The sequence below is a fragment of the Pipra filicauda genome, unplaced genomic scaffold, assembly GCF_003945595.2.
Source record: "Pipra filicauda isolate LSUMZ 115617 unplaced genomic scaffold, ASM394559v2 scaffold266_size1643727_pilon, whole genome shotgun sequence".
Classification (NCBI taxonomy): domain Eukaryota; kingdom Metazoa; phylum Chordata; class Aves; order Passeriformes; family Pipridae; genus Pipra; species Pipra filicauda.
The window spans coordinates 1,596,557-1,613,774 of NW_024104383.1; the positions used below are offsets into that span (position 1 = coordinate 1,596,557).

General features: G+C 57.5%; 2 protein-coding genes across 2 annotated transcripts; one reads left to right on the top strand and one right to left on the bottom strand.

Annotated features, from left to right (window-relative positions):
• Positions 1–81: 81 nt before the first annotated feature.
• On the top strand, positions 82–11,039 carry CHTF18 (chromosome transmission fidelity factor 18). Its single transcript, XM_027751161.2, has 22 exons — positions 82–202; positions 305–457; positions 593–719; positions 839–1,013; positions 1,099–1,188; positions 1,325–1,377; positions 1,585–1,720; positions 2,280–2,492; positions 2,619–2,716; positions 3,087–3,210; positions 3,346–3,479; positions 4,129–4,222; positions 4,301–4,399; positions 4,633–4,763; positions 5,391–5,553; positions 5,691–5,915; positions 5,993–6,142; positions 6,606–6,736; positions 8,394–8,532; positions 9,373–9,483; positions 10,187–10,244; positions 10,751–11,039. The coding sequence occupies exons 1-22, from the start codon at positions 82–84 to the stop codon at positions 10,885–10,887; spliced, it is 2,862 nt and encodes a 953-aa protein (XP_027606962.2). The 3' UTR covers positions 10,888–11,039.
• A 308-nt stretch (positions 11,040–11,347) lies between these two features.
• GNG13 (G protein subunit gamma 13) lies at positions 11,348–13,650 on the bottom strand. The gene is made up of 3 exons (XM_027751164.2): positions 13,257–13,650; positions 12,118–12,232; positions 11,348–11,535 (listed from the first exon to the last, which is right to left on the bottom strand). Exons 2-3 carry the CDS (start codon positions 12,213–12,215, stop codon positions 11,430–11,432), a joined length of 204 nt encoding a protein of 67 aa, XP_027606965.1. The 5' UTR covers positions 12,216–12,232; positions 13,257–13,650; the 3' UTR covers positions 11,348–11,429.
• Between the last annotated feature and the right edge of the window lie 3,568 nt (positions 13,651–17,218).

The window sequence follows — 17,218 nt, forward strand, 5'->3', positions numbered from 1 at the left end:
ACGCCCCCGCCCGGCGCGGCCGTGGCCAATGAGCGGCAGCGGCGCGGGGCGGTGCGAAGCGGGGCGGGGCGTGCGCGGCCCATGGCGGGCGCCGAGAGCGCCGAGGGCGCTGCCGACGATGAGTTCTACGAGCGCTTCGCCGCCGACGATGAGTTCTACGAGCGCTTCGCCGCCGAGCTGGAGGTGCTGGCAGAGCTCGGAGGTGGGCGCTGCTGCCGGGCCGGGACCGCTACCGGGGGAGCGGGGGCGGTGGGAGGGCAGGGCCGCCCGTGGCCGCTCACCGGAGCTCTGACCCCTATTGCAGATGACCCGTCCCCGCCCGCCGGCCCCAAAGTCTCGCAGTTCCGGGGCAGGAAACAGCCGCCGGAGGAGCCCGACCCCGCCGGGGACTCCCACTGCAGGAAGAGGGAGCGGGGCTGTGCCCCCGCCGGGTCCCCAGCACCGGCCGGACCCCGCAGTAGGTTTGACTCGGTCCCCGGCGCTGCCGGGCCCTGTCCCCCCTCCCCGAGCGGTGCCGGGCGCGGAGCATCCCCGGTACCGCCCTCCCTCAATCATGGTGCTCCTCTTCCCCCCTCCCCGGCTTCTCTCCCAGCCCCGAAGCCGAAGCGGCAGCGCCTGGAGGCTGTGAAGAAGCTCGATTTTGGTGCAGACGATGAGTTGGCTCCTGATGTCTCCTGGGATGGGGGCTCAGAGGCACCTCTTGCTCCCCAGAATACCAGGTTGGCCACCTTGAAAGCCATTTTTAGCAGGGATGAGGGAAAGGCCCCTTGGCCCCCCCCTTCAGGGGGTTCAAGGGCCCTTTTCCTCACCCCTGCTAAAGGAATTTGGTGTTTTCCAGCTCGAACCAGCTGGAGATGAGCGGCATGATCCCCCTGCAGATCACACCACCCTCTGAAAAGAAGTGGGTCCTCAAGAGACCCCCCATCCTGGAGGATTATATCAATGTGACCTCCACCCAGGGCACCAGGGTCTTCCTGGTGCTGAGGGATGATCCCTGCAGGACAGGGGTGGAGGTGAGGAGGGCTCTCGAGGTTGGGTTTGCTTCTCTGTGTTCTCCAGCTGGTTCAGGAGGGGGTTGTTTGTGCTGTGTCCCTGCAGCTCCCGGATTCCCTGGGCTGGAATGCACGGAGGCCACTCCACCTGCTGGGGGTGCCTTTCTCCTACCTGAAGGAACAGGTGGACCAAGAGGTACCACGTCTCACACTGACCTTCCCATCTTTCCCTGCCATTCCTGATACCACAGGACTGTCTCCCATCCCTGTTCCCCCCAGCCATGGGTTACTGGGGTGTCCCTGACCCTGCTCTCCCTCTCTCTGTGCTCCAGCGTCTCAGGCATGTTCAGAAGGTATCCCAGCAGCTGACAGAGATCATAAACAGGTGAGATGTTGGGATGAAATCCCATCCTATCCCTGCCATGCTGCCTGATGTGCCTCCCAAGACCCTCCACGAGGTCCAGATTTTTGGGACCTACGAGCAGAGGAACCTCTTTGCCCTTGTTGTGCTCAGCGTGGGAAATCTGGGTGTAACTCCCAGCCCTTCCCTGACTCCCTGGGTGGTTTGGGGCAAGTTAATTCTTTCTTACAGTTGCCTTGAGAGTGAGCCCAGCACAGAGAGCCTGGAACCTGGTGGGGACATGGATCCTGAGGAGGAATCTGCCTCCCATTGCCTCTGGGTGGACAAGTTCACCCCCCGGCGCTACATGGAGCTGCTCAGTGATGATGTGAGGTGCTGGGAGAAGGGGAGGCCTGGGCTTGGGGGTTATTAGCACCTCTGTAACTCTTCCTTTATGCTGTGGGATCAGGGTGTTGCCTTTGGAAGTGCTGGTCCTTCCTGGGAGCAGTCGTGAGTCCTGGAGAGCTTGGGATGGCAGTGTTTCAGCTGGAGTCTGTGGGCTTTCTAACAAAAGGGATTGGGAAACTTGACCAGAACAAGACAAAAAAGACTGGGAGAACTTTAACCAGGAATTGTGGCCTAGTTTGGGGGTTTTTTTTGGAATATCAGAAGTTTTGTAGGGAGTTGCAAATGATGGAAGAGGCTGAGAAGTGCTGAGTTGAGCCAGGACGGAGGAGGGACAGCAGGGATGGGGCTGATGTGACTTGTCCTGGGTTCCCCTGTGGGGTGGTGGTTGAGCTGGGAAGGGAAGCACCGTTCCCGTGCTGTCCCAGGAGATGCCAGGTGGAACCCCGAGCAGCCTGTCCCATGGAGGAGAGCCTTCCTCTGTCCTTGGCCTGATCCTTCTGAGGTTCCATGGATTTTTCCCACTTCCCCCCCACCTGCAGTACACAAACCGCTGCCTTCTGAAGTGGCTCAAGCTCTGGGACACGGTGGTGTTTGGGAAGGAGAAGGCTGTGAAGAAGGGCAAGCCCAGCACTGCAGCTCATCCCCCATTCAGCCATCCCAAGGAGCACCCAAATAAGTGGAAAACGAAGGTCCAGCTCACAGAGGAGATTCTGGAGGCTGAGCTGGACCAGCACAAGAGACCCAAATACAAGGTGAGCAGGACAAGGCAGTACTGGGGTGTCCCCTCATCCTGCCAGCAGGGTGAGGAGCAGGGCATTCCCTCCTTGGTGGGAGCTGGAGGAAGCCCTTGCCATGCTGACCTGCCCTCTGTGCCACAGGTAGCCCTGCTCTGTGGCCCTCCTGGCTTGGGAAAGACCACGCTGGCCCACGTCATCGCCCGGCACGCGGGGTACAACGCCGTGGAGATGAATGCCAGGTGAGGCCCTGCCAGCCCAGCACTGCTGCAGGTGCTGCCAGGCCAGAGGGGACGCTGGGGGTGACACTGTCCTGGGGATGACCATGTCCCAGGGGTGACAGCGTCCTGGGGGTGACCATGTCCCAGGGGTGACAGTGTCCTGGAGGTGGTGCTGGAGGTGATACTGTCCCAAAAGCGATGGTGTCCCAGCAGTGATGCTGGAGGTGGTGCTGTCCTGGGGGTGATGCTGGAGGTGATGGTGTCCCAAAAGCGATGGTGTCCCAGGGGTGATGCTGTCCTGGGGGTGATGCTGGAGACGATCCCGTGCTGGAGGTGATCCCATGCCAGAGCCAACCCCATGCCACAGTAACCTGGCACACCTTCCCTGCAGCGATGACCGCAGCCCCGAGGTGTTCAAGACCCGCATCGAAGCTGCCACGCAGATGAAGTCTGTGCTGGGGGCTGGCGAGAAGCCCAACTGCCTCATCATCGACGAGATCGACGGCGCGCCCGCGGTGAGCCCCGGCCACCTTTGGCATTAACCCCTTCATTGTTCCCCCATTAGCAGCTCACCCCCTGTTCCACGAGCTGTTTCTTGCCTCTCAGTGGTAAGATTTCATCCCTTCTGCCCTTGTTTTTTTTTTCCCAAGGCATCTATCAACATGCTGCTGAACATCATCCACCGTAAGGACGTGCAGGGAGAGGGAGAGGCCGGCGTGGGCCGGAGGCGGCAGCGTGAGGGTGGGTTGTTGCTCAGGCCCATCATCTGCATCTGCAATGACCAGTGAGTGTCACCTGTGGGTCTGAGGGGATGGAGAGCTGAGACTGTGCCCTGAGTGAGGAGGTGGTGGCTGTTGGTGTCTCCCTTTGAGTGGAGCACCTCAAATCCTGGGGGCAGTTTTGGGCTCCTCGTGACAAGAAAGACTTTGAGGGACTGGAGCATGTCCAGGAAAGAGAATGTAGCTGGGGAAGGTTCTGGAGCACCAGGAGTGGCTGAGGAAGCTGGGGGGGCTCAACCTGGAGAAAAGGAGGCTCAGGAGGGACCTTCTGGCTCTGCAACCCCCTGACAGGAGGGGAGAGCTGGGGGGGGTCAGGCTCTGTTCCCAGGGAACAAGGGACAGGACAAGAGGAAACAATCTCAAGCTGTGCCAGGGGAGGTTTAGGTTGGATATGAGGGAGAGTTCCTTCCCAGAAAAGACTGTCCAGCCCTGGCACAGCTGCCCAGGGCAGGGGTGGAGTCCCCAACCCTGGAGAGATTTAAAAGCCCTGTGGATGTGGCACCTGGGGACGTGGGTTAGTGGTGGCCTTGGCAGTGCTGGGGAACGGTGGGACTGGATGGTCTTAGAGGGCTTTTCCAGCCTGAATGATTCCATGACTAGTAGGTGTCCTCCTTGCCCTGCTGTGGCCACTCAGAGCCCTGTGCCCCTCCCCAGGTACGTGCCCGCGCTGCGCCCGCTCCGGCAGCAATCCTTCCTGCTCCACTTCCCCCGCACGGCTCCGTCCCGACTCGCCCAGCGGCTCAGCGAGGTGTGGCACAGCTGAGGGCCCCCCTGACCCCCTGGCTGGCCATCCCTCCCTGCTGACCCCCCTCTCCTGCTCCCACAGATCGCCCTCCAGCAGGGAATGCGGGCGGACACGGGGGCACTGCTGGCCCTGTGCGAGAAGACGGAGAATGACATCCGCTCCTGCATCAACACCCTGCAGGTACCGGGGTCATGGGGGGCCTGGGGGACACAGACAGCTCTGGACTCAGATGGGGATGGAGGAGAAAGAACTCTGTCCTTGGCAGATCCCGAAAATATCCACCCTGTCCCCTGTGCTATTTTAACCCTGCACATGGAGGAGGAAGGAGACGCTGCTGTGTCCAGGATCCCCAGAGTTGTGGGGATCCCCCCTCCCTCTGTGCCCGTCCCCCCAGCTCCTCTCTCCCATTGCAGTTCCTGCACGGCCGAGGGCAGAAGGAGCTGAACATGCAGATGGTGCAGACGATGAAGATTGGCCTGAAGGACCAAAACAAGGGGCTCTTCTCCATCTGGCAGGAGATCTTCCAGCTCCCGAGGGTGCAGAGGTAAAAGGAGGGATTTGTTAGGTCTGACTGGGTGCTTGGGGTGTGCTGCTTCTTGGCATTTTGGTTGCCCAGAGAAACTGTGGCTGCTCCAACCTTGGAAGTGTTCAAAGCCAGGTTGGATGGGGCTTGGAGCAACGTTCTGTGATTTTTGTGATTTCATGATCTCCTTGCAAGACCTGGGGTGGAGAAACCTGAAAGGTCCTGGAGCTGCTTCTTCAGCAGATTTGTATCAGTCATAGAATCCTGGAATGGTTTGGGTTGGAAGGGACCTTAAAGATCATCTGGTTCCACCCCGTACCATGGGCAGGGACACCTTCCACTATCCCAAGTTGCTCCAAGGCTGGTCCAACCTGGCCTTGGACACTTCCAGGGATGAGGCAACCACAGCTTCTCTGGGCAACCTGTACCAGGGCCTCACTACCCTTCCAGGGAAGAATTTCTTCCTAATACCCAAACCAAACCCATGCTCTGTCAGTTTAAAGCCATTCTGGATGCTTTTTGTCCATTCTGTTTAGCTGCCAATATTTTGGCATTGGCATTGCCTTCAGTTTACAAAGATCCAAATATTCCTTGCTGATCCCTTCAGCACTGGGGGACCCTCAGCTCTTCCCTTTGGGCTCCCCCCAGGCACAGGATAGGAATGGACCCCTCTTTGCCAGCCCAGCTCCTGGTGGGTGACGAGGACCTGTCACACTTTGGGGGTTCCTCTGGCTTCAGTTCCTCCTCCCAGCGCTTCCACCACATCCTGCACCTCGCCGTCTCCTCAGGGGAGCAGGAGAAGCTTGCCCAGGTAAGAGCAGCCAGGGAGAGAGCCAGACCCCTTCCTGTGTTGTGCTGGAGCTCAGTGAGAAGCTCAGAATGCCAGGGACTTGCTCTGGTGGGACCATCCACTGACCTCCAGCCTTGTAATCCCACATCCCCTTCCAGGGCCTGCATGAGAATTTCCTGTCCATGAGGGTGCGGGACTCCAGCCTGGGCTCGGTGTGCCTGGCCCTGGAGTGGCTCTGCTTCTCCGACCTGCTGGGCCGGGCTGTGCTGCACGGGCAGAGCTTCCACCTGCTGCGCTACCTGCCCTTCCTGCCCGTGGCCTTCCACCTGCTCTTCGCGGGCTCCGCCATCCCCCGCCTGGCCTACCCCAGCAGCCAGCACGAGGCAAGGCCCGGGGGGCCCGGGGGCAGCCCTGTGCCCCGTGGGACACGGTGGCTGAGCTGTCCCTGCCCTGTCCCCAGGCCCTGGCCAAGCTGACCCACATGCAGAACCTGGTGGTGTCCATGGTGTCGGGGATCGCGCCCGGCGCCCGGAGCCGCGCGGGGCCGCGGGTGCTGGTGTTGGAGGTGCTGTGCCTGCTGCTGGACATCATCGCCCCCAAACTGCGGCCCGTGAGTGCCCCTGACCCCTCCTCGCTGCCTGGGTGATGTGTCCCCTCTGCAAACCTCACCCTGAGCACTGGGGGACAGACATCTCCTGAGCTGCATCGCCCAGGCTGAGCTATCCCGAATTCCTGTCCCAGATTCGGGGGTGATTTGATGTTGCAGGTGATGCAGAAGTTGGAGGGAAGCTGAGCACGTGCTTCTGAGATACCTGACTGTGTGGAGGGGTCTTGGACCCCACCTGGGGTGGGCTTGACTGAGCAGGGCTTTGGGGAGCTGTCACAGTCCCCTTCCAGCACCTGGGTCACTGCACCCTGCTCTGGGAAGGATGTGTGTCCCTAGGAGGGAACTAAACCTGTCTGAACACCCTGGGTATTGACTGTCCCTCCTCACACAGACAAACCCTGTGCTTCGGGCTGTTTGTGTGTTCAGAAGTGACTGTGGGTCAGTGATGCTCTGCCCTCCCTGCCAGGTGAACACTCAGCTCTACAGCCAGAAGGAGAAGCAGCAGCTGGCAGAGCTGATCAGCACCATGCTGGCCTACAACCTCACCTACCACCAGGAGCGCCTGCCCGAGGGCCAGTACGTCTACAAGCTGGATCCGTGAGTGCCGAGGGGAAGGGAAGGGGTGGGGCTCAAAACCCTTCCCTGGGAGGGTGGTCAGGCCCTGGCACAGGTTGCCCAGAGAAGCTGTGGCTGCCCCGTCCCTGGGAGTGTCCAAGGCCAGGTTGGACGGGGCTTGGAGCAACCTGAGCTAGTGGAAGGTGTCCCTGCCCGTGGAAGGGGGTGGCACTGGACAGGCTTTAAGGTCCCTTCCCGCCCAAACCCTTCCAGGATTCCATGATGATTCTGGGATAATAAGAGCAGAGAGCTCAGGAAGGAGGTGAACTCCTGGCTTTGCTCCATCCCCAGCATGGTCCAGCTGCCCCACCACTCCCTTGGGCTGAGGCTGGAGCAGAGCTGGTTTAGATTTAATGGGATTAAAGGAAAGGAAGCAGCTGCCTTTGGCTCTCACTGGAGCTGGCAGAGGGACTGAAGCCACCAGAGGACAGAGCTGGTCCACCTGAGCTCATCACACAGAGGAGGTCACTGTCACCATGGTTCATTTATAAATTACCAGCTTGGCCACTGCCTGACCTGGCTGTGGCTCTGCTCTGAGCACACCCAGAGCCAGAACCTCTGGGGAGCCTTTGGAGAGGCAGCACAGACCCGGCCCCAGCGAGGCCCAACGTTAATGCCTTCCTGGGCAGAGTTAATTACAGTAATGAGCCTCTGTTAATCAAGCAGCTCTATTGAATTACAGTGAACTGCTTTAGTATTGTTTCTTCCTCATGGAAAGGCTGGTGGGGGCTGTAGGGATCCATCCTCTGCTTTCCCCCCCGTGCCACCCCCACATGGCCATGGGGAGACCGTGGGACATTGGGAGCCACTTTTTGGCTTTACTTTGCTTTACTTTGCTTGTTTTGTGAGTTCTGAGCCTGTTTCCTGGCTTGTGCACAGAATCAAAATTGGCAAAGACCTTCAAGATCATCAAATCCAACCATAAAATGACGGGGACTATGGGGGTGTCACATCCCAGTGGCATCTGGAAATTGCATCCCAGCATCTCTTTGGCAAACAAAGCTGTTGTCGACAGCAAAACCTGTGTTTTCTCTTTATAACTTCTTAAAACATTGATTTGACAGCTAATTTCTAAATGATTGCAGAGCCAGCTGACAGGGAACTTTGCTCCCTTTATTTTAAGGGAGAGAATATTGAATAAATATAAAATATTTAGAGCTGGCAGAGGGACTGGCCCAGCTATACTGAAACAGGCCTAACTCCAGAGCTGGTGCCCCAGCCCTGTTCATGACCCAAGTGCTCTAATGCTCCAGAGTTACTGTTCCTGGCTGTGTTTCCATTACCCACCTCCCCAGGGGTTTTTTGGGGCGATGGGAGGGTCATGGTGCCCCTCATACCCAGGCTGTGCTGTGCCCGTGGTATTTTCAGGGCAGTCTGTTCAGCACAGCCCCGCTGCCATTTCCTCTTGTTGCCTTAAAACCGAGATTAAAACCCCCTAATCCCTCCTGCATTCCCACTCAGCCCCCTGGCTCCACCCAGGAGAGGGCAGCGCTGGGGAAACTGAGGCAGGATCGCACTCGGAGGTGGACGGGGCAGTGCCAAGGGGGTGACTGGGCTCCCTGTGCCCTGCCAGGTTGCATAATGCAGGTTATTTTTAGTACTGATTTGTGCTCCCTGCTCCCCGCTGTCCATGCTGCAGGAATGTGGAGGACGTGTGTCGCTTCCCGGAGCTGCCGGCCCGGAGGCAGCTCAGCTACCAGGCCAAGCAGCTCATTGCCAGGGAGATCGAGCTGGAGAAGATGAGGAGGATGGAGGCTGTGCTGCAGGCACGGAACCCGGTAGGGAGGGGGGACTTCTGGGGGGTGGCAGGGCTGTGGATGTGGATAAAATCCTTAGGGATGGCGTGGGGACGTGGGTTTTCCAAAGCAGCCGGTGGCTTTCGCTCTGCAAATGGAAATCCGGGATTAACCCCCCCCTCGCAGCTCCTGGCCTGCACATCTGCCTCTGGGCAGCACAGCTGTGCTGGGGGGCTGAGCCCCAGTCTCTGCAGGAATTCTGGAAGGAAACGCTCACTGTGAGTCAAAGCTTTGAACCCTCCAGCTCTCTGAGGAGGGTCGTGAGGAGGTGGGAATTTTAGGAGGGAATTTGGGTCCGTTTGGCTGCGGTTTGTAGGTGTCTGCTCTTCCCTGCCTGCACCTTTCCTTCCCACTTCACTTCCAAAGGTCCCAAAGGCCCCAGGAGGAGCAGAGTTAACTCTGCCCACTGCCAAAACCCTCCTGGAGGCAGGAGAAGGTGGAAAAGGCTGAGAAACATCTCGGATGTAGCTGGTGCATGCCCCGGTGCCATGGGGATAATTAATCCCTGAGAGCCCCTTGCTGCAGGAGCAGAGCTCCCGGGGGATGTGTGGGGCAAAGAGATGCTGCAAAAACATCTCTGAAGGCTCCTTGTTTACTGTGAAGTCCCAGGGAAAGGGACCCCAGCTGGGGCTGATCCCACAAGCTGCTGCAAGGCAGAAAATGGTGGAAAAATCCTGTCCAAGCCCTCAGGATGTTGCAAACCCGGCAGCAAATAGAGGGGGTGGCTGGGATGGGTGACAACTGGGTGGCAGTTGCTTCATACCCAAACTTTAGGCTCAGACACTGCGAGGGGTCCCTTATTGAGGTCTCTCCTCCCCACAGGATCCCAGGAATGGCCTCAGTGAGGAACGAGGGGACACGAGGCCGTCGGGGACCCCCAACCACCGGCAGCGCCTGGAGCACATCGTGCAGAGGGCGGCAGTGGAGGACAAGGTGAGGGGCTGCAGGTCCTGCCCCAGTTCCCAGCAGCACTTCCCTGGGCTGCCAAACACTCACTGGCTCCACTGGAAACTAATTTTTTTAGCCCAGTTTCTTTTAATAGCCCAGTTGAGCACCGTGTGTCCCGCAAAGGCATCGCTGGGATTGCAGCTTTGGGACCAAGTGGATCTGGGTGACATTATGGACCTTCACCCCTGTGAAGCTTTCGGGGCTGGGGGAGGAAAGAGATCTGGGTATTTGGGTTGAAATAGCTGAATTTGGGCTCTGTGGAAGCTGCAGGGTGGGAGGGCTGCTCGGGAGCTGTGGAGAGGTGCATCCATCCACTGATCCCACTCTGGGCATCCCAACAGTGGCCAAGGGGAGCAGAGGGTGACAGGTTTAAGGGGAGCAGAGGTGGTTCCCTGCCACTGTCCCTCTCCAGGGCTCAGCTTCCAGCCCTTGGCTGGCTGTAAAACCTGACTTTAGCACCCTGAAATTTTGCCTTTCCCCCCACCCCAGATTTGAATCTGTTTGCATCCCCCCGAGCCTGCTGGCCCTTCCCACATTTGCATGTGGCTCCTGCTCTCCGTGGAACCGCCCTGGGGTGACTGAGCCTTGCCCAGACAGGAACTTCCCTTCTTTTTGGTCATCTCCAAAGGGGAGCTGGAAGTGCAGATGCTGCAGAGCCAACTCACCTCCTGCTTTTTGCCTTTCACAGCCCGAGGTGGATTTTTTCGGGCGGCCGCTCCAGCGCAAACAGGCGGCCTCGGCCCCGGGTGGGTGACAGGGATGGGGTGCTGTGGGTGGCCCCAGCCCTGGGAGGGTGACAGAGGGGACAGGGGGTGGCACAGGTGGGTGGCAGAGGGATGGGGTGACCATGGGTGCTGCTGGAGGGGGTCCCTTCATTCCCAATGCCCACCCCAAAAAGGGGCTCTGTCCCTCAGCACCATCCCTGGGGATGTGGGATCATCAGTGGGATCATCAGTGGGATCATCACCCCACCATCAGTGGGGTGGGGAGGGGGAGTTGGGTGAACAGACCCCACAACAACGGACAGGGGGGGTCCTGTGGGCAAGTCCATGGGTTCTGGCACCATCCAAATGGAATTCTGGATGTTGAAGGGTTTGCAGGATCCAGGACATGGGAGCATCAGCTCTGCCCTTCCCAACCCCCCCCTTCCTGGCAGCAGCTCCCTGATTGCCCCCTCTCCCTCCAGCCTGGGCACGGGTTGTGACTTTAAGGTTTTCTGCAAGTTTTTGAGGTGGATTTTCCCCCCCTGCAGCCCCTCAGGCCTCCATGGAGGAGTCCCTGGAGAAGCAGATGGGAAAGGCCGTGGGGAAGAGCGACGTGTGGTTCCGCTTCAACGAGGGGGTTTCCAACGCTGTCAGGAGGAACATCTACATCAGGGACCTGCTCTAGCTGGAGCCAGGAAATCAGGGTTGGAACTCAAGGGATCAGCTGGATTTTGGCTCTCTAACCCCTGTGTCCATGATCTTCGTTTAGTTTTTTTTTATCACCGACTTATTTTGTTTAAAAAAAATAAGGAAATAAAAGGTATCTAAAAAAATGAATAATGAAGTATTTTTCTGTTTATTAATAAACCTTTAGTTGTCATATTATGCCTGTTTTGCTGCAAAATGAGATATCCTACAGTATACAAAAGTATTTAAAATCACTGAAAATGAGGGTTTCTTTATAAAAATTTTCTTTACAAGTTGCAAAATGTTCCTGTTTGATGGCAGAGCTGGGTGAGGTCTGAGATGAAGCTGCAGCAAAACCCCAGAGAAACCTTTGCTGCTCCTGCCCCCCCACTCTGCCCCCCCGTGTCCCCCCCAAATATAAAACCACTTCTACTACTAAAAAGAAGGAGACAGGTGAGGGCAGGGTTTTGTTCAGGTTCTCATATTGGAACTAGCTAATAAAAAAAGTACATTCAGCAGGGGCAGCACAGGGGGGACCCCTCAGAGGATGGTGCATTTGCCTTTCTCCACCCAGGGGTTGTTTTTCATCAGCTCCGGGTTCAAGAAGGGATCCTCGGGAATGCCGTCCTCGATCCACTTCACAAACCTGTGGAGAGGGACAGGAGGGGTGGGCACAGCCCCTGCTCAAAGGTTTAAGGGGTGTAGGGCGGGGGCTGTGTGGCAGCAAAACAGGAATTGGGGGGGGCTCAGTGTCCGGGGTAAATCCTGCTCCGGTGGCAGCAATCCTGGGATCCCTGATCCATCGGGAATGGTGCTGGGGGAGCAGAGAGGGGCAAACCAGGAGGGAAAATTCCCTCCCATGGCTTGGTTTTACAGGTTGAAGTCATTTGGAAAGAGGGGACCTGCACAGTGGGGGGCTCCCGGGGTGCCAGGGGGTCCCGTGGCTGCTGCCACATCCCAACCGGAGCTCGGGCGGCTGGAAAGGGGTTGGTACAGGGGTGGGTTTGTGGAGAGGAACAGAGAGAGGGGCTTTGGGGACACTGGTGGGTTTCTGCTGCTGGGGCTTGGAGGGTTTGAAGAGCCATAAAGGAGAAAATCTCATTTGGGGACCCCCCCAGGGGATTTGAGGGGGGAAGTTTGGGGTGGAGAAGAGCCGGACTCTGCTCATGGGGGCACAGGGATGGGAAGGAGGAATGGAGGGAGGGCGGGGAGGTGGGCACCCACTCACTCAGGTATTGTCTTGGAGGACATCTCCCTCTTGTAGGCCAGCTGGTACTTGAGGCTTTCCACCTCCTTCTTCCACTGTGGGAGGTCCCACTCGTCCATGGTGGGGTCCGGGAGCCCTGTGGGGTTGGGAATGGGCACAGTGGGGCCGTGTTCTGCCCCAGCTCCCCCAGCTCTGCACCCCCAAAGAGGGGTCCCCCAGGATGGGGACAGATGTCACCACGCTCCCGGGGGAGGTTTCCAACCCCACCGGTGGCTCCAGGAGGTTTTGGGGTTGTTCTGACGAGGCAGAGGCTGCTCTTACCTGTGGGTGTGAGGCTGGCACAGAGCAGGTGCCCAGTGCCCCCCTCTCTTGTAGCCCAGGGGCACATGCAAAACCCAGGGAACCAACCAGATTTGACTGAAATTTGGATGGTGGCATCGCTCTGGGTGGGGAGTGTCAAACAGCCCCCGGAGGCTGCCTGGGGAGAGGAGGGGGGTGTTTGTCCTTTTCCTGCCTGGTCACAGATCCCAGCGGGCCAGGAGGGATTTTGGGTGTGAACAGCCCTGGAAATGGCTCACAGGGATGGGGAGCACTGATTTGGGGAGCAAGGCAAACCCCCTGGCCCCCGTTTCCCCCAGCAGTGGCCCTGGGGGGGGAAATGCGTGGTGGGGACACTGAGGCACAGCAGCCGATGGGGCACAGGCAGCAGGACAGGCATGTGAGTCCCTCGGCGAGCACCTGTGTCCCTGTGCCACCCCAAAAATCGGTGGCACAAGGGGACCCTCCACTGCCCGTGGCCCCAGACCCTCCGGACCCTCCTCGGGTGATGATGCCCAAGGATGCCCACACGCCCCGTCCCGCACCCCTGGACAGGCTGCAGCCCTCAGGAGAAGGTCAGGGAAGGGCTGGGGGGGCTGGAGGGGGATGAAATCCACCCCCCCGCGGCACAGCTCAATGCCAGCCCTGCTCCAGCACAGCCTGGCAGCCGCCCGGGCTGCCCCAGCTCTGCTTCTCCGCAGAGCATCCCCCGAAAAACGGCCGGGAGAGGGATGAGCCCCACGCTCCGGCCTCCCCGGGCTCTGATCCCTGGACCAGCATCCCCAGCCCTGCTCCAGCCATCCCGGCAGCATCCCAGCGCCAGGAGCGAGCCCTGCACCTACCTGTGCCGGGGAAGGAGTCAGCGGGATGGGAGCGGGGCCGTGTCCGTCGCCGCGGGCTCGGGAAGCCGCCCTGGCCTTGCCCGTGTCCCTCCCGAGAGCGGTTCCCTGGATGTTGGCGAGTCCAAATCCTCTGTGTAATCTATTAATGCACGGCTGGTCCAGCTGCCTCCGCCACGGCAGGAGCCGGATAATGGGAGCGTCCTCCCCCCGCTGCTCCCGGGGGATTTGGCTCCGCGGAACGTGAGCGCCCGGGATGGAAGCACAGCCCTGGTACCCGGCGGCCGAGCTGCCAAATTGGGGTTATCCCTGCCCTCCCCCACCCCTGAGGGACAGAAGGGCCCCCAGGAGGGAGGGGATGTGTGGTGGGACACAGTGGAACCCCAGGGAGGCCCTGCATCCCTCCCTGTTTCCCTGCCTGCATCCCCGGCAGCATCCCTGCCAAAGCCGGCCCTCCGAGGCTTTCCCACTCTGCTGCCTCTGGCTGGTGTGGTTCTTCCCGCTTTCCTAGTGCTGGAGGGGCAGGAGAAGCTGGGGGGCACCTGGGGAGGGGGTGGGTAAAAAAAGGGGGAATACAGAAGAGGGGTAAATGGCCCAAGTGAGCAGTTGGGACTGAACATATGGCGGGTGAAAGGGCGGGGGCAGCACAAGGGGAAAAGGGCAACGTTCAAAAAATATCGATGTGGGATTTATAGGGAGGGACAAAACCCTGGAACAGTTGGGAACTGATTAAAAACAAGATAATTGATGTGAAACCACAAAGAAGTGACACCACCACTCTCCCACCCTCCCCTTCATTAAACAACACATTAAAACTAAACTTAAGGTAAACTTTGCTGCTTAAAAAAAACAACCAAAAAAACCCAACAAAACAAAACAAGGTTTCCACAAAGCAAAATTGTCCAAATACAGCCCCTAAAGCTCCTCTTTCCTGGACCTGTGGCCTTATAGGAGTTTGTCCCCTCTGCAACATACACATACACACATATATATATATATATGTATATGAAATAATAGAATTATGGGTTGAGTTGGAAGGGACCTTAAATGCCATCTCATTCCATGATATGATATATTATATTGTATTATATTGTATTATATTATATTATTATTATATGTGCATATACATAAAGTCAAGAGAATATATATATATGAAAATACATACATACATACACAAATACATAGATATAAAATATGCATGGCAGTGGAAAATATATATTTCTATTCTATGCATTTGTGTATGCAGATATAATCAAATTTATACCATATATCAAATTTATTTTTTCTTATATGTGTCATAGACAATATATAATGCACAGAAATACATCTATACACACATATACATGCCTACATTTGTGTTCATTTACATATAAAAACACATATAAATGATGCTATATATTATAGAATCATGGAATGGGTTGGGTTGGAAGGGACTTTAAAGATGATCTAATTCCATCATATATTATATTGCACTATATTATTGATTATATTTGCATTATATATAAAATAAGATGTATTTCAGTAAGTATCTATAAGTGTATATATATATATATATATATAAAGGTTTACTGAAAGAGGCATCTTCTCTATATAGGCCAGATATAGGAAATACATATATATTAAAAATAGTTTAAAAATATATAAATATATATACAAAAATATGTTTGATTTCTCAGCCCAGTGTGCAGGGGCCAGGAGGAGGCTGGTGCTGATCCAGCCTCCCTTCCACCCTCATCCCTCCTGGATAATCGATGGAAGAGCCTCCCCGCAGCCTCCTGGAGCCACCAGCGCTCCGGGAGAGGAGGCAGGAGCTGGGGCTGGGCCAGGATCGATGGAGCTGTTCGGGGCCAAACTCGGAGCTTTGCTCTGCTGGAAACAACCCCCCAACACCGCGGGGCTCCGTGGGGGTCCCGTCGCCCCCCGTGCCCCCCGTTCCCATGCGGGAGGTCAGTGATGCCGGCCCGGAGTCGGGATTATCCGCCCGTTGACATCAGCCCTAAATCTCCCTGCGCTGCCTCCCCAGCGCCGGGAAAGGCTCGGCTTTAATGGCAAAACAACACGGGCGGTGGGTTATTGGATTGCCCGGGATTTGCCGCAATCCGATGGCACTGGGGGGAATTCAGGAGCCCCCAGAGACCCTAAAACGAGCCCGGGGGGTTCAGGTCCGTCCCTCCTGCCGGAGCTCGGCCCGGGAGCGGCTCCACGGCCAGGATTTGTCTGGGCAGGCAGGACCAGGAGCACGGGTGCCCAAATTTGGGGGGTCGGGGTGGCCCCAACCCTGGTGGTGGGGATGGTGGGGGGCAGCCCCTGGCACAGCAGATTGCAGGGCCTGCACTCCCCACCCCCCCCCGGGCTGGGTAGATTAAAGAATTATGAACTCCTGAAGTTTTGCAATATTAATGATCGGGGCCATCTGTTAATCTGGCAGCAGCAGCAACGAGCTGGGCTTTGACTTTGCGTAGTGCTGTTATTAAAACAGAGTATTTTTGGCTGGGTGGGCAGCTGGAGACTCCTGTGCATGGCAGGGGCTCCCAACCCGCTCCCCATTGCTGCCCACACCTCATTGAGTCCAAGGACAGGGACAGAGGAGCATCCTGGGCACAGAACCTGCCCCTCTTTGAGTGCAGCAGCACAAATGCTGGGGGGAGTTTTGGCCTTCCCATGACAGGAAGGACTTTGAGGGGCTGGAGTGTGTCCAGGGAGGGGAACGGAGCTGGGGAAGGGGCTGGAACACCAGGAATCACAGATTATGCTGAGTTGGAAGGGACCCACAGGGATCATTGAGTGAGTCCAAGCCATAACTCTGCCCAGGACACCCCAGGAGTCACACCCTGTGCCTGAGGGAGCAGCTGAGGAAGCTGGGGGGGCTCAGCCTGGAGAAAAGGAGGCTCGGGAGGGACCTTCTCACTCTAGAATTCCCTGGAAGGAGGGTGGAGTCAGGGGGTGGTCAGGCTGTGCTCCCAGGGAACAAGGGAGAGAGGAAACAGCCTCAGGTTGTGCCAGGGAAGGGTCAGGTTGGACATCAGGAGGAATTTCTCCATGGAAAGGGTGGTCAGGCATTGGAAGGGGCTGCCCAGGGAGGTTTGGAGTCCCCACCCCTGGAGGTGTCCCAGGAAGGCCTGGTTGTGGCACTCAGTGCTCTGGGCTGGGGGACAAGGTGGGCATCGGGCACAGGGGGGACTCTGTGACCTTGGAGGACTTACCCTCTGACAGCTCCCCCCACCCTGCAGAGCCCCCCTGGGAGCTAGGGGGGGGGTCTGCTCTCAGTCCCAGCTGCTAATTAGGGCTCTCTGGGGGGTGTTTTCCATACCTCAGCTCTCCAGGGCACACTCCAAAGGGATCCACTCAGTCAGCAGGTCCGTGAGTGTCCTTGGCAGGAACGGTCGGAGCACAGGAGCAGAGGAGGGTGGGAAGTGCAGCTGAGGCAGAGTTGGGTGGGGGCAAATCCTCCCCCTGACACTTCATTGTACAGATCCCACCTCGGGGAAGGGGTAAAGCTCCCCCCTCCCCCCCTTTTCTGCTCAGCTCCCAAAGGATCTCAGCCTCCTTGCCCAGGATTCCACTGCTGGGATGTGCATCCCATTCCTCCCTGAGCAGGGCTGGGAAGGACACAGGGGTGTAGCAGCAGCTCCAGAACTTGTTGCTCCTTAAATATAGCGAGGGGATTTATACAGAGCACACTGAGAGCAACCCAAGCAATATTAAGCAATTAAGAAATGTCCTTAAGACCCTGTTCGTGCTCCAAGGGCTGCACAGACCCAGCACAGGAACTGCTGCCCCCCAGCCAAGGCAGGTACATTCCTCCCTGGACTAGGGGATGGCATTCCCACATTCCCACTCCAGACTCGAAGAATATGAGATAAATTCCTTATTTTCAGCTGAAGTTTCCTTTTTGCTACAGGCCCTTCCTTGCAGCTCTTGCACTTAGAGCTTGGCAGCCTCAGCTGAGCTAAAGCAGCAGAGCT

Coding starts and splice junctions, on each gene's coding strand:
- CHTF18 (XM_027751161.2), top strand. CDS start 82: ATGGCGGGCGCCGAGAGCGCCGAGGGCGCTGCCGACGATGAGTTCTAC. Junction 1,721..2,279: donor TGGAGCTGCTCAGTGATGAT/GTGAGGTGCTGG, acceptor CCCCACCTGCAG/TACACAAACCGCTGCCTTCT. Junction 3,211..3,345: donor AGATCGACGGCGCGCCCGCG/GTGAGCCCCGGC, acceptor TTTTTTCCCAAG/GCATCTATCAACATGCTGCT.
- GNG13 (XM_027751164.2), bottom strand. CDS start 12,215: ATGGACGAGTGGGACCTCCCACAGTGGAAGAAGGAGGTGGAAAGCCTC. Junction 11,536..12,117: donor TCCTCCAAGACAATACCTGA/GTGAGTGGGTGC, acceptor CCCTCTCCACAG/GTTTGTGAAGTGGATCGAGG.